Source organism: Microtus oregoni, unplaced genomic scaffold (genome assembly GCF_018167655.1).
Source record: "Microtus oregoni isolate MIOR12 unplaced genomic scaffold, Mior012 000018F_ref0000195, whole genome shotgun sequence".
NCBI classification, from domain to species: domain Eukaryota; kingdom Metazoa; phylum Chordata; class Mammalia; order Rodentia; family Cricetidae; genus Microtus; species Microtus oregoni.
The window spans coordinates 18282659-18298512 of NW_024543077.1; the positions used below are offsets into that span (position 1 = coordinate 18282659).

The 15854-nt window shown below is 43.0% G+C and overlaps 1 protein-coding gene across 12 annotated transcripts in view; it reads right to left on the reverse strand.

Annotated features, from left to right (window-relative positions):
• The window catches only part of LOC121458749 (disintegrin and metalloproteinase domain-containing protein 22), a 225790-nt gene extending 210140 nt beyond the window's left edge, over positions 1–15650 (reverse strand). For all 12 annotated transcript variants that reach the window (XM_041668082.1, XM_041668080.1, XM_041668078.1 and 9 more), the window contains exons 1-2: positions 15294–15650; positions 14714–14874 (exon numbers count right to left, since the gene is read on the reverse strand). In XM_041668082.1, coding sequence (XP_041524016.1) covers positions 14714–14874; positions 15294–15372 — 240 coding nt within the window. In that variant the 5' untranslated portion in view covers positions 15373–15650. The remainder of the gene's footprint in view (positions 1–14713; positions 14875–15293) is intronic.
• Positions 15651–15854: the final 204 nt, after the last annotated feature.

The following is a 15854-nucleotide window of genomic DNA, read 5'->3' on the forward strand; positions in this document are numbered from 1 at the left end:
GTCATATCTCTCTTCAAGTGAAAAGCAAGACCAAAAGCTGACCCAAAGGCCTCACGGAGATGAAACATCCCATCACACACACACACACACACACACACACACACACACACACGCATGCACACACGCATGCATGCACACGCATGCACGCACACCAGTACAGCACGTTTGGAGCCTTCTTCCTGAACCCTTTCTGTCATGAACATATGAGGCTCAAAGGAAAGCATACGGGCTTTTCCTAACCTAATTATTTCTTGAGGGAAACAACACAAACAATTCACTCTGAAATAACAGATTTTGGAGAGAATGTTTGTTGAGAACTGTTAGAAATCTGGGAACACATGGTTGATTGATTAAGTGTTGAAATATTTATTAAATAAGAGAATCCACGGCAAGAAGATGGAACTGGCTCAGTTAAGCTGAAGACGGCATCCAACAGTGGCCGGGAGTCCTGTTGATAGGAACCTGAGCCGAGGAATCTCACGAGCATGCAACAGCACCCACGGATGCTGCTGTGATAAAAGCCAGGGAGTCTCACCCCCTAAAGAGGAAAACAACACACTGAAAATGACTGCAAGCTTACTAAAAGCTATATTTAAAAAAAGAAAAGATTAAGATTAAATTACACATTTAAAAGAGGAATTTCTATGGCAGAGGAATTGTTTAACAGCAAAGTTATATAGATGGATGGGCGGACGGACGGACGGACGGACGGACGGACAGGCAGGCAGGCAGACAGATGAAAGAAAACTCCAGCGACTGGGGCAGAGCACAGCAGTAGAATGCCCAGGATAACTCTCACCCCCTCCCCCTCCCCCACCCAGTGCTGCAATTTGGGCTTTCTCTAAAAAGAAAAAAGCTATAAAATCACCATAATGTATCATGGCTAGCAGTTTTGGGAAACATGAAATAGAACATGGAAAAACAAGAAGCACCCTACTGCGTGTAGCAAGGTTGTATGACACACATTTTGTTCTGTGGAATGCTCAGATTTCCACATGTGCACATGAAATCTTTTATGTATCATCGCTACTCACAATGAAAGAATTTAATTAATACAAATGTTTACCACGAGAATGAATAAATAATGACCACTCGGCAATAAAAAGGAAAAGAGTATACAAGCTATAACCTGGATCAATGTTGAAAAACATGAAAAAAGTGAAGTCTATCTGAAGTATCTAGAATAGGCAAATCTATAGAGACAAAAAGTTGTTTTAAAAGGGGCCAAGAAGATGGCTCAGCAGGTAAAGGTACCTGCCACCAAGGCTGATGACCTGAGTTTGATCCTCAAGACCCACATGGTGGAAGGAGAGAAGGAGAGAACCAAACCTCTGACCTCCGCAGGTACAGCACGGCATACATGTGCCTACACAATTCTACATAGACAGGGTGTAAATATACATGGACACATGCTATTTGTAAGTCAAATAAGAACTCTCTTGTTTCTGAGATTATCAAAGGTTACCTGAAGTCATAGAGACAGCTAAGGAGTTTATTTCTCCAGAACGGTGTTTGAACTTCATCCTTTAATGTGATCTATTCCCTGTACAAATCCCGAATCTCTCTTCTACTTTACCTTTATCCTCAGAACCTCCATTACACTACACTATAAACAGGATTAAACTAGGATGTGCAGCTCTTTAGGAAACATGGAGATCTCCTGGTGTGCCACGTGGGTAGCCACCTCGTATATTTACAAATAGTAAAACATCTTGAATTTGCACTCATCACGAATATTAAAGTAAGTTAGGCCAGAATAGCGCTTCCCACCTGTTATACTGGTACAGGTGTGGAGACAAGGACAAGAGACTTGAGAGTTCAAGACCAGCTTGAGCAGCAGAGCAAGCACTCCAAGAATAAAAGGCAGTTGGAGAGATGCAGTGACGGCTCAGAAACTAAAGGGGTCTGCCCCCACGCCTGGGGACCAGAGCTCTATACCCGGGACCAACGTAAGAGAAGGAGAGAAGTGTTTCCCACAGTTTTCATCACATGTTTATACACACACATACACTAATTAAATGTTCTTTAAAAGTCTATTACATAGTTGATAAAAATTAATTATATATTATTATTAAATTTCATAGTATGCCTACATCTTATACATATTTGAACTACTTAATTGCATATGACTAATTAATGTTAAAGCATACAACTCATTAGTATCAAATAACACATTTTCATAAAAGAGAGAGAAATTAGAAAAAGTTAAAACAAAATATTAAGACAGGAATTATAAGGGTTTAGCTCCAAGAAAAAGAAAATTAAGTAGGGCCTTAGTTTAAAACTACAGTTAAAAATTAAAGAATAACTAACTATTCAGAGAAATCCTCACCTGAATACGTCCCATGAACTCAAACCTATCAAAAATGCTATATGACACTCTTGCAAAAGACGCACAACATTGTCTCAAAGAAAATGCTGCTCCCGGCAGCAAGTGACAAAGTCTGGTGAATAAATGCAGACACAGAGGTTAAATAGCTTGGATTTGTTTTCGCCGGGAGAAACAAGGCTATAAACTGACACGAGTGACTGTGTCCCGGTGACTAAGGCGTCCGTGACATAGCAAGACAGCTTTACATGGTGGGATGGTGTTAAGGTCCAAGAGAAGCCCCCAAAGAAGACCAACAGCCACATACGCAATAACAAGAGTGCTTTATTAATTCCAGTGTTGGGCTGGCACATGGAGATCCCCAAAGGTCACAAGCTCCTTTTAAACTGAGTTAGGGGAATTCCAGAGAGAAGGGATTAATCTGGGGCTGATTGGTGGCAGAAAGATTAGAATGGGGGCTGACAGTGGAAGGTCCTAGTGGTTAGCGTAAGGGAAGGCCATCTTAAGTTATCTGGAGACTGGGGGCATCTGCTGAGCCAGGAAAGGGGCTTTGGGGGCCTACTGAGCCAGCAGAAGGGGTCATGGGGTGCCTGCTGAGCTAGCAAAAAGCTGTGGTTTCTCTGAGGATTGTCTGTTTAGCTCTGTCCCATTTTAGTGAACCAAAACTGAGGCTAAGATTTCTGTCAGGCTACTAGGGGAGCCTGGTCAACCCCCAACCCCCAGTTCTCTCAATATCAGTGAGCTCACAATGGTCCAAGTTCCTGCCACTCCCTCTGTCCCCTGTCCCCTTGGTACCATGGCTCTGACTTTTTTGGTAAGCTCTACCTCGGGGCCTAAGCAAGAAGGACTCTAATTTCAGTCCACAGGGTCACTGTGCAGTGATCCAGAGAACCAGGGCATATGGAACACAGAGGCTGTGCTGGAGCAACAGGAATACTTGTGGGAGAGAAAGGAGAGAGGGCAGAGAGGAGGCCCATGACCCTCTGCCACGTCTTGACTAAAAACTTGGGAATATCTACTGGAAAGATATTTATATCCTTGAGACAGAAAATTAAGACAAAAACACACTGAAAATATTTACTGAGTACCTACTGTGGGTGAGGTACCATGCTGAGCATCAGGCGGACAACAGTAACTATACATGAGCAAGTATGCGCTCAAGACTGTATCACAGCAATAACTTCACACAGGTATCACTGTCTGGATCCCCTCCACGGCATAGGCATAAGTACACACAATTCCAGCCAAGCCTGAGGCAGGTTTGACTCTGAGTGCCATGTAATATGCCTTGTTGTTTCTTTACACTGAACATGCATTCTGCAGCATCATGGCACAGGTTCACCCTCCTGCAGCAATGGGTCCCTGTTCTTGTCCACAACCTTCAAAGTGTCATGCTCAGCCAGGACAGAGTGGGACTGAACACATGAAGCTGGAAGCCGGGAGACACACACACACACATACACACACACTGAAGAAAACGAATGAGAGCCAACTTAAGTGGAATCTAAGATAAAAGCACCAGGAGTGTAAGGGGGAAATCACACAAAATACTATTGATCAGTCAGTAGTGAAATGAAGAGCTTGTTGATCTATAACACATGTCTAAGTCCCAAAAATAAGTAAAGTTCAGTGTTAGATAGCACCATCACTAAATGCAAGCAACCTTCCAGAGGCCTGTGTTTGTTGTTAAGAGAAAAAGCGGTGCTTGGCAGAAAGATGAAGAAAGACAAAATACACCAAAGGTTACAGAGAAGCATTTCCAGGGGTCACAGGAGAGTGGGGGAGTTTACGGACAGTTCACCATGAAAGGATGAAAAGCATTACCAACCAGAGAAAGGCCCATAGAACAAGGCTTTGGAGCAGAAACACCCAGAGTGCCCATAGTGCATGGCATTAGCAGTCCTTGCTGGGTGCTTGTTACATGACTGTCTCACTCAATGCTGGGGGGGTGGGGGGATACAATAAAACAAAGGTTCATACCTGCCTTTCCCATATGTTTATGTAGTTAAGCTAAAATAAAATATTTTCACTCCATTCAACCCATACAACTGCAAACTTCAAGATGTCATCATTGGAACATTTGAACCCATTAATCAATACTCTCAAACATGTTTCATACTAAACTGATTAAGGTATAAATTAATAAAACTTTTCCTTTGTTGACGATGAGAGAACATTGTCTGTTCAAGATCATCCAGAGCTGTAACAACACTGCGCTAATCTTACCTCAGGAATTCAATGTCAGTGCTCCCGCCAGTTTTCCCTGGGAGCTCGGTGACAGTCAACATTTGCTCTACACTGTGTTTAAAACAGTCTTAGCTCTAGTGGCTTACCCAGTCAGAAACGGCACCTTTGGTGAGAGCAATAAATACATCGTGGATTTCCACAACGTCTCACCCAATCAATAGCCATCCAACTTAAATCATTTTTATTGAGAAAGCAATGATCTATTTATAGTTAAGCCAGAAACGGGATCATAAATGTAGTAAATGCTGATTTTGGTTCAGAATCCAAACTTTTATCATATTTGGTAGTGTTTAAGAGTCTACCAACATCAATAAAAAGTCTTACTATGAACAATGACTTAAATTATCAGCATCCTGGAAGCTCTGAAAATGAGTTGTTCAAAACACCCATGGTTCTTATTAAATATTTTCTCAAGTTTTCTGCAACACATTTCAAAGTACTAACTACAGCTAAGTTGCAGGAAACACCGAAATCTCCTTGAAAATAACTCAGCAAGTAAGGCAAATGATTAAGAACAATTATTCATCTCAATGATTGTTTACCTTCTAAACTCAACTCTACACAGGCTCATTCACTGAACATTCAATTAACAGGCATTGCATATCACTCAAAATGAACTATTACTCACTTTACACAATTTTAGAGCTATAATTTTAGAGACTAAAAAAAAATCCCTGCACGAGTTAGGAAACCAGCTTTTCACTGGGTGACATCTCCTGACCCAGATGGGGCCCAGGGCAACAGTCTCAATTACATAATGGGGAGAAAGAAGCATGGGCTCCTAAATTATGAGGTGTTTAAGTCCTCTCCCACAACCCCAAGGAATGTTTAAAAAGACCAAGAATAAAAAGGAAGAGAAGAAAGGAAAAGAGGGAAGAAGACAATGAGGAAGGAAGAAGTAAGTGGGAGGTGGACAAGATGGGAGGAAGGAAGAAGAAAGAAGGGGAAAAGGAATGGGAGAGAATAGTTCTGGCAGAACCACAAACCCAGTCCTCACGGGGAACAGAAGCACTCCTAGGGCCGTTGGGGCAAACCTGGCTAAACGCAGACTCCTATTTGCTAAACACAAACCTTAGAATCAAAATCAATGTTTGTCACTAAAATCCCAATGGCCGAGGCTAAAATGTATCAGGCTTTCCCAGGCAGCCCTGCCTAAGCTGAGTCAGGAGGATGCTGAGTCCTTCTCGTGCAATGGGCCCAGTCTCTTCTCTGTAATGGATCTGTGGTGACCCTGAGCCTCATCTTCTCCCCACCCTTACTCAAAATCCGCTCCTGCCCACATCTGGATGATCTTAGGTCACTTGTTTAGCCAGATGTCTCCTTCTTATTCCTCCAGGCTACTGCACGTTAATAAAGCCAGACTATGCGTAGCTTTGACTGTCACTTGTACCTGCTGAAGATCCACAATTATGTTTCTAGGAGACCCTGGCAGGACACAAAAACACACCAGGGGACGAAGGAAATCTGCAGAACAAGGTTGTGTGAAGGAGCAGCTCTGGAGATTCCAAGGAAAAGGGAAACTGTAGAGGAAGGTTTAATCAACACCAGGAACTGCCCATCAGTTCAGTACAGCTCCAGCACGCTAATGCTGCCAGTGAGGGAGAGAGCCTACCGAGTGAGCAAATGAGGAGGAGGAGGAAGAAGGAGGAGGAGAAAGGAGGAAGAGGAGAAGGGGAGGAGGAGGGGAGGAGGAGGGGAGGAGGAGGGAAGAGGAGGAGGAAGGGAGGAGGAGGAAGAGGAAGGAGGAGGAGAAAGGAGGAGGAGGAGGAGGGGAGGAGTAGGGAAGAGGAGGAGGAAGGGAGGAGGAAGAAGAGGAAGGAGGAGGAGAAAGGAGGAAGAGGAGAAGGGGAGGAGGAGGGAAGAGGAGGAGGAAGAGGAAGGAGGAGGAGAAAGGAGGAAGAGGAGAGGGGAGGAGGAGGGAAGAGGAGGAGGAAGAGGAAGGAGGAGGGGAAAGGAAGAGGAGAAAGGAGGAAGAGGAGAAGGGGAGGAGGGGAGGAGTAGGGAAGAGGAGGAGGAGGAAAGAGGAGGAGAAGGAGGAGGACGAGGGGAGGACGAGGGAAGAAGGAAGAGAGGAGGAGAAGGGAAGAAGGAGGAGAAGAAGAGGGGAGGAGGAAGGGAGGAAGAGGGGAGGAGGAAAGGGGACGAGGAAGAGGAGGAAAGAGGAGGAGAAGGAGGAGGACAAGGGGAGAACGAGGGAAGAAGAAAGGGAGGAGGAGGAGAAGGGAAGAAGAAGGAGAAGAAGAGGGGAGGAGGAAGGGAGGACGAGGGGAGGACGAGGGAAGGAGGAGGAAGGAGAAGGGAAGGAGGAGGGGAGGAAGAAGGGAGGACAAGGGGAGGACCAGGGGAGGAGGAAGAAGGAGAAGGGAAGGAGGAGGGGAAAAGGAGGGGAGGAGGAGGAGGGGAGGAGAAAGAAAGAGGAGAAGGGGAGGAGGAGAGGATAGGAAACCAACAACTAGTGATAAAGCTATCCACACCGGGCAGTGTCAAACTGAGGCGATCCAATAAAGGTGCCAGCCCTGAGTTCTACCGCCATGGGTAGAACACTATAAAATCACCTGTGAAAGCAGCGCACTACAGGCCTAGGTTCAGAAAACAATCTTCACAGCTATCTAGGGATCTGTGTTCAAAACAACAGAAATGAAATGAAAAGGCAGCTTCAGCTAAGAAGGAAATGACCTGGTACAACATTGACTTTTTAAAAGGAAAAGAGACATATTTATTTAACCTGTTCATATGTATGACTCTGAAAACGTCTAAGACACAAACAGCAAACAGATTCTGGGGAAAAGGGAATGAGTAAATTCTAAATTCCCTGTCTTTCCTATTAGAACTGCTGGTATTTCTGAATCAAGATACAGAATTTTTAATTTTATTTTCAAAATCCAGTTGTCATTGATAAGACAAAACAGATTTTTATCTTAAAAGGAACTAAAGTCAGGAGCAAAGGGCAATAGAAGCCTAAAATCCATTTTGATGTTAAATATTTCTTTAAATACATGTAATTTTTAGTTACATGAAAAATAATTACAAGTTATCAAGAAAGGAGATCAATAAGAGTCAGGAGTTTCTTAAAGAATTAATGTAGGTATATTTTAACACAGATATATGAGAAATCCATGAAAACTTAGTAACGGAAACTTTGTAAAACACTACTTTGCTTTTTTAACAGTTCCTTTCAGAATTATTTTCCCATTTTACCCTCTATAAAGCTATAAGACCACGGAAAAGCTAATCAACTCAACTACAAAGTGTGTATAATAGCATCTACCTCATCATTAAAAATAATGAATATAAATCACTCATCACAGTGCTTAGGGTACATGGCCTGTGTTTGGAAAACTGAGTTCCTGTACTTTCAACTTTCTCTAAACGTTTTTCATCCTAGTACTTTCATTACCAAAATAAACACATCCAACCAGATGCTCACAGAATTTGTCATTTTGGTTATTATGTATCTGTTTTATCTGAACGATTTGGCATTTGGGACCCTTAAGCTACTGGTACCATATGGACACAAGAGATACTCCATATCTTTTCTTATATGGGGAATATATGAATATAGATCTCTGTTTAGCATTACTGTCTCTGTCAGCAAAACTCTGGCAACAAGGTATATATAATTTTGATGTTGACTACTGAATACCAAGAGTTGGATTTACAATGAAAGACATCATCAGTACAGTGTCCACAGGCACCTCCCTCAAGAGGTGAATGCTTTTGGATGTCAAATGTCTCCCCATATAGCCATTATTTATTGAGGTAGAAAACTGAAGGTCCCTGCTGTGTTCAACAAGCTTCTCCACTACCATATAACGTTAAATATAAACACAGGTATTTCTGATGCACTAGAAGAAAAGTATAACTCTAATAGGGGGAAATTTCATTTTGATTCCGATGACAAAGGGCATCTAAATGTCTTGAATGCCATCCAAAGTGAGTATTCAGCCAGTGCAGTGGAGTTGAAGTTTCCAAGTTCAATTCCCCTCTTAGCTTCTTTAAAAATGACAAGTTATGACTGGACTTCGGTGAAGGTAATGTACATCACGCATGAAGAAGCTGATTTGACACATTAAATGTAACCACAATATTACAAAATTACCAAATATTAGGTATTTTACTATATAGTATACAGAGTTCACTGACATCTTTTCTCTGCTTCCTTTTCCTTCCTGCTTCCCACCACTCTCCCCAGTCTCTCCTTTTCTCCCTCATGCACTTAGATGAGCATCTGCTTTCCCTGTGATAAACGTGGCCCGGACACACTCACTGCGGCTGTGCAGTGATGCCCGTGTTACACATTCCTTTCTCAGTGAGCCGGGAGAAAAAGAGCAGCGCTCTCTTGCTCTCTCTCAAATGGGCTCTAGAACAATCAAAAGAACACTTGGCAGGTTTTGCAGTACGAGAAAGCTAACAGAACTAAGAACACTTCAGAAACTCATACGCTCTTAGATTCATTCATGCTTGCTCTCTATAGAGCCGTGAAGAAATGGCCCAAAACTGGTTCCTTGTGCACAGTAAAATAAATTCATGGAATTTTATAGATCTGAATACACACACATATACATATACGTATACACATACATATACACACACAAATTGGGCTATCAAAGATAAGAAGCACAATGCCTGAATTAGGTCTCTACTGTCACCTAGGATTCTATTACTACATTTATATAAGTTTGAATGAAGATTTAAAGGAAAGCCTGCAAGATGGCACAGCAAATAGTGATGCTTGCTGCCAAGCCTGGTGACCCGAGCTCAATTCCCAGAACTTACATGGTGAAATATAGTAGGAGGCCACTTGTCCATTCCCGGCTGCTTAGACCCGAAATAATCACACAGAAACTGTATTAATTAAATCACTACTTGGCCCATTAGCACTAGTTTCTTATTGGCTAGCGCTTACATCTTAATTTAACCCATTTCTATTAATCTGTGTATCACTACAAGGCTGTGGTTTACCAGGTAAAGTTCCAGTGTCCGTCTCTGGCGGGACTCCGTGGCTTCTCACTGAGTCTACCTTCCTTCTCCCAGCATTCAGTTTAGTTTCCCTGGCCTAGCTAAGTTCTGCCCTATCAACAGGCCAAGGCAGTTTCTTTATTAACCAATAGCATTCCCAGTATATAGAAAGAAATCCCACATCAGTGAAAGGAGAGAAATGACTCTCATATGTTGGCCTCTGACCTTCATATGTGTGCTGGGATATTCATATGTACACACACATAATAGGTAGGAAGGTAAGGAGAGAGAGAGAGAGGATGGATGAATGGAAAATTAGAAGAAGCTTATTTTTAAATATTTAAGGGATATTATAATTTTGATTTTACTTTAACCACTTATCACTGGCAAGTAAACAAAAGTGCACCGCGAAGCATCTCTTTCCTGCTGCTTACAGCCAAACTTTACTAATACTGAGCTACTTAGTTTAACAAATGCACATTTTTAAAAAGATATCTGTGCTATCCTGGCAAACTACCAACAGAGCTGTACCTCCTAGGAGCCCTTTCCCACGGGGGAAGCTGTGCTGTGACAACTGACAGTCAAGTTGACTCGGTGCCCCAGATGAAGCAACATAACGTTAAGAACAGCTCACTCCTACGATAACATACGCATAAACAGTCACAAGAAATAGAGCACCCCGTTGCTGCCATCATGCCTTCATTTTGCTTTTTCCCCACTCACTAGTGGTTATAAAACTGTGGAATTATAGATCCACTACTTATTGCCACATGACAATTCCCTAAAAACAAACACTTTGTAGAAGATCAGACAAAAAAAAAAAAAGTAGATCTTTTACTCACGGACAACAAACATTTCTGATAGAAGAAATTATGTTGTATATGGAAATATAAAACTACTTGATTTAAAATAAATAACAGAATTTATAGGTAACTATGTAAAAAATAAGCTATCAAATAACCCATTTCTGAAGATATAATAAATTTATGATGCTTAGATTGCAAAAAGAGCGATCATTAGTAAGCATATTCTAAATAACAACTACAGGGTTATCAATATTAAACCATCAGTAAAAATCAGTAGATGATACCTTACACAAATTGGTAAAAAAAAAAATTGTAAATTTTACGTTACTATCCACAAACATGCAGTTCTTTTAGCATAAATACTATTGCAACAGAAGAAAAACATACTCAATATTTTGAATATCCTAGGGCTTTTTTCCAAGCTTGGAACTACTTCATATTTGACAACCCCAAAGACAGCCAGGTTATCCACAATCAAGTATAACTATTTTGACTATAATTTTAGTATTTTATTGCATAATAAGCTTCTACACGGACTGATCCTCCCACTTACGATATGAATTAGCATGCAATGGAGTAACTCATGCAATAAACACAAACTTCACAATATGGATTTGTAGCAATAACGCCATCATTTCACACTAAATTGTCATCATTCAACCAGAAGCAAATAAAGTTTCTTCTAGAATAAAAAGCATAATATTCCCATTGATGGATGAAAGCTGAAACAAGTTCACAGCAACAATCAAAGAAGCCTGATACTCACGGAGTCTTTGTGAGTTTGAAGACTACATAACCGACTACCATCCCTTGGGCAGTTGCTTGTCAAGTAAGAAGCAATTTCTGAACTAATTTAAGTGGCCTTTAAGCACTCTTCTTTCTAAGGCTATTCAGTTTCACTGCGTTATGTAAAACATGAGTAATTTGTAATTTCGGGGAATGTGTTAAATTCAGGTAATCGGGGCATCATTTGCATTCAAATGACGTCATAAAATTTCTGAACAGTCTCCCAGCTGTGCAAGGGAGCTACTGTTACTTAAGGGACTCTTAGACCCACTATGTGCCCAGCGTGGGTCTGGGGGCTTTGTAAATGCTACTCATGCACAGTGTTTTCAGGACATCTGGGAGCCCAGTTCCGTGAAGCTCAACGGTAAGTATTAGCATTTATCAGTGAATAAAAATGAATAAGTAAGCCTGCTCACTCTTAGGAACTACAATGATTCTTCTGTGACCTTACGACTAGAACATAGGATCATGAGTTTAGCCAGCTAATCTTGCTAAAACGCTTACATAGCCTGCTGAACCAAATCCCAACTCATCGCAAAGTCAAGAACTTGGGCAGCAGCTAGAAGCTACACTCTTCTCCTTTTCACACTGGTCCCCCAGATCTCATCTTCAGCTAACAAAGACAAGTCCTGACTTCCATGGGGCTCTGTATTTGCTGTCCCCACTCCCTCTCTGTAATCTAGCCAATTTTTTAACTCATTCGCAAAACACAGATCAGACAGCACCTCCTGGAAGAGTCCGCGGACTGCTCAAGGGGTTAAGTGCTGGGCTTTCTCTTTTTCCACAGCAGTCTGTGATCACCTCAAGACTGAAGGGCAAAGAGTAATTGTTCATACACTCATTCATTCTCCCAGCTGTCTGTAAACCCATTAGAGGCTAGAAGTGTCTTTTATCTCTAAATCCCCGTGGTCTTGGTTTATTTTAACATGCTAAATATCAAGAGCTCAACTGAATAAAATCCTTTTAATGAGTCAATAAATGAAATACACACACACACAAACACACACACAAACACACATACACACACACACACACACACACACACGCCTTATGAGCTCACAGGGAAAAAAAATCATCTAAATGTTATTTCTGAAATACAAGGGGAGTTGCTAAGAAATATCCACGGGTACCTACAATGCCAAAAGTTCTATTTATCAAATAATAATAACAAGAGCTATATAGAATCAACACATTTTCAGGTTAAATTATAGCTCTTTTGAAACCAGAAATGCCTAGCAGACAAGAAAACCCCTGAGTTTCCTTACTGCAGGAAATGTTGGGTATGCAGCAATGCGTAGGCCTTTGTGTCTGTTCCCCATGGTGTCCTGCTGCAATTTAAGGGTCCTGATTACACTGACTTCCCAACTGATGCAGACAACATACACTGTCTGCACCTTCAGAAACCAAGGATAATTTGTCTTAGTTATAAATAACATTACTTCCACTTCAGACTTGAATTAATAATCTATGTATGCTGCTTAATATAAATTCTACCAAGTCATTTGCGGCACACCAAACAATAGTCTCATTCTCCCAATAGTGGAGTTTACTTCTGAAGGGCCTATGGTATGTATCTTCTGCCCCAGTGGAGAGGGCTATAAGTCAAAACATCTCAGAAGTGGTATCCTAGAAACACTGAGACAGAAAGAAAAAGCAATGGCCTGTTTTTCAAACTTAGTGGTCTTTTACCAGCATAGAGAAGAGGAAGGCACTGGGGCCATGATCAGCATGAGGCAGGCACTGAGAAGGGGAAGGCACTGGGACCATGATCAGCATGGGGCAGAGGCTCCACTGGCATAGAGAAGGGGTAGGCACTCGGGCGTGATCATAGACTCTGCTCCTTCGCTTCCTCCTCCTGCATCTCTCTGTCTGTCTTTCCTTTCCTTTCCTAATTCTCTAGGACTTGTTTTTAGCAAACTACTTATATCAGCAAAATCCAGACCATGGAAAACTCTATAGAGAATGGATGACCTCGTGTCTTAGTAAATAAATTACAAGGAAAATTAAAATAAAAAAATAAAGGAATGGGTGGAAGAAATCATATGGTAAAAGAGACTAAAATAAACTAAGTATGCACTTTATTTCAGCTCTGGCTCAAAATGAGGAAAGATGTGCATATAAACTATACACACAGAAGCATATTTTTGAGACAGGTGAAAGTTATTCTGAATAAATGATTGCTTTACAGTACTAACAAATCTTATTTTTAACATGACAATTCAGTTATATTTTTCTAAATAACTCTTACCTTTCAGACTTTGACTACTGAAAATTTTAATAAATAATATGCCATTTACTTCAAAGTCATACAGAAAGGGCAAGAAGAATAGTAGGAGACAGACAGGTAAGTTACCAATCACTGAAGCCAGAATTCATTATAATCCTAGTTTCTGTGGGTCTGGGTTTTTTAGTAAAAGGCTACAAACGAACATCAGAATATTGCTTCACAGGAATAATATTTATGAACTGAAAAATAAAACACAGGTTCCCTGCTTATACAGCTTTCCCATGGAAACAAGTCAAAATAAAAAGAAACATAAGCAGCTGTCAAACATTAATTCGGATAAGAAACTCCTTCGCTAAGGGCTGGGCATATAAGGTTTTCTACTACAATAATCTAACTTCAGAGGATACTGCAAGGAACCCTGAATTTCTACCTATGTCAAAAGTTTAGTGGAGCCAATTATTTGGCTGCAAATCTAGACAAATATTTTTCAGACTTTACATATCACACATGTGAATAGCTGAGCACATTAACACATTACAGTTATGTTAGTGTCGCGTGCGTGTACAATTGGAAAGTGTACAGCTTATCTTCATAATGTTCAGAATCTTGGTGCTTACAAACAGAAAATCCCTTACATGGTTCTATAAATATTGGCTAGAATTAGCCAGTATCTTCAAAATGATTTTCAAACATATGTTTGGTATTGATTTAAATGCAGGTACATTAGTTTGATTAATTTAATGCAATAAATTAGGTTTTTTTAAACAAATTAAGTGCTCGATAACAATACAGCCCTAATTACAACGGTGAAAAAGTAAGGAGGACCAGTTTATAGAAGTCAGGAGTGGATAGGCATATCTCTGGTGTTCACAAAGTAAGTAGGCAGGCGATTTTGCAGTGTAGTTTATTTTTGCTTGGGTTTCTTAGGGATGCCTAGTTTCCTTCTTTTCCCTTCTTTCTGCGTAACTTGTGTTACAAAGCCTTCTCTGCAGTTAAAACAACGAACATGATGATGCAATCCTACCCAAACAGAATGTCCTCCAACCCGGTGCAGTTTTGCTTGAGGAAGGAGATGGGGTCTTGGCCTCTAGCCCCAAGCTCCTTGCTCAGGTTACTGGGCTACTAGGAGCATCCACCGCCACCCACTCCAAACAGCCCCCGCCCCTTCTGCTAAACCCTGGGCCTGTGCTTCTTTGGGTTCCTTTTTTCTCTGTCTCCTTTTCTCCTCCTTCTTGCACCAGGAGCATCATGCATGAGTCGCATTAGGATTGTGCTCTTTCCACCCTATGCACCGCGTCTCCAGGGCAACCCTAAGCAAACGTGGGGTCGTGAGGCTGCGCCACGGACCACCTCCCTCACCTGCCGGTCGCCAGGGTGGCCCCGCACCCGTGTGTTGAGCCGGTCGTGCCAAGTTTCGTCCTCGCCGCCCAAGCGGTAGATGAGGCGCAGTGGCACGATGCTCTGGCGCTCCAGGAAGCGGTTTTCGTTCCTCCTCTCCAGCTCCCTCAGCGAGGCGTCTCCTTGCAGGCAGGCAGAAGGGCAGGCGGGAGTAGAGAGAAATGGCAAATAAATAATAAATAAATAAAGCCCTACGAAAATTCCCCCGCCTCCTCCCTCCAGGACCCCACCAAGGAAGGACGCAAAGACGCCAGCTGGAGAGCTCTGGACCAGCTCATCCGAGAGCATCCCAGGGCCCAGAAACACGGCACCCGTTTCCCATTCTCCCTATTTTTCTCTTCTTCAAGAAATAAAAAAAAAAAGGCATTTGACCCCAGATTGCTGATGCATCCTTGAGCCCCCACACGTTTGCTCCTTTCTCACCGCCCTTCAAAAAATACAAATAGAAAAAAAAAAAGCGCACTGTGGAAACGCAGATGCGGCTTTTGGGGGGCTTCAGGGTTCCAAAGAGTCCTGGAAGCCCAAGCCGCTGCTAACTTACCTGCCGGACCGCAGCGCGCTAGGGGGCAGGTCCCTAAGACGCAGAGCAGCCAGAAGAACGCGGCCGCCGCTGCCTGCATGGTGGCGGCGCTCAGCTGCTCGTGTCCCGGCCACGGGCTCCGGCTCCCCGCCGCCCCTTCCCGGCCCGCGCCGCTGCCGCAGCCGCCGCTGCCTCAGTGCTGCATTGTGCCTCGCGGGCGCTTCGGTGGCGGGGGCAGCGATGGAGCGCCGCATCGGGCGCCAGGCTGTAGCTAAGTGGCTTCTAGCGCCTCCCACTTCATCCCCAGGCGGAGGCCGGGGCGGGCGGCCAGCTCGGCAGGGAGCGGAGCCGGGTGCGCAGCGGGCCTGGTGCACTTGCCCCCCCCCAACACCCCCACCCTTCGCCGCACCCGGCCGCTCGCTCGCACCGGAGTAGCTGGGAAATGTAGTTCCCTCTCCGCAGCTCGCTGGTCTCCACAGCGACGCGACCGTCGCCACCCGGGGACTGCAGACCCCAGGAAGGGACACCACCAGGCAGGGGCACAGTAGCGGGAATTCTCCCCTAGCGACCACAAAGAAAAGC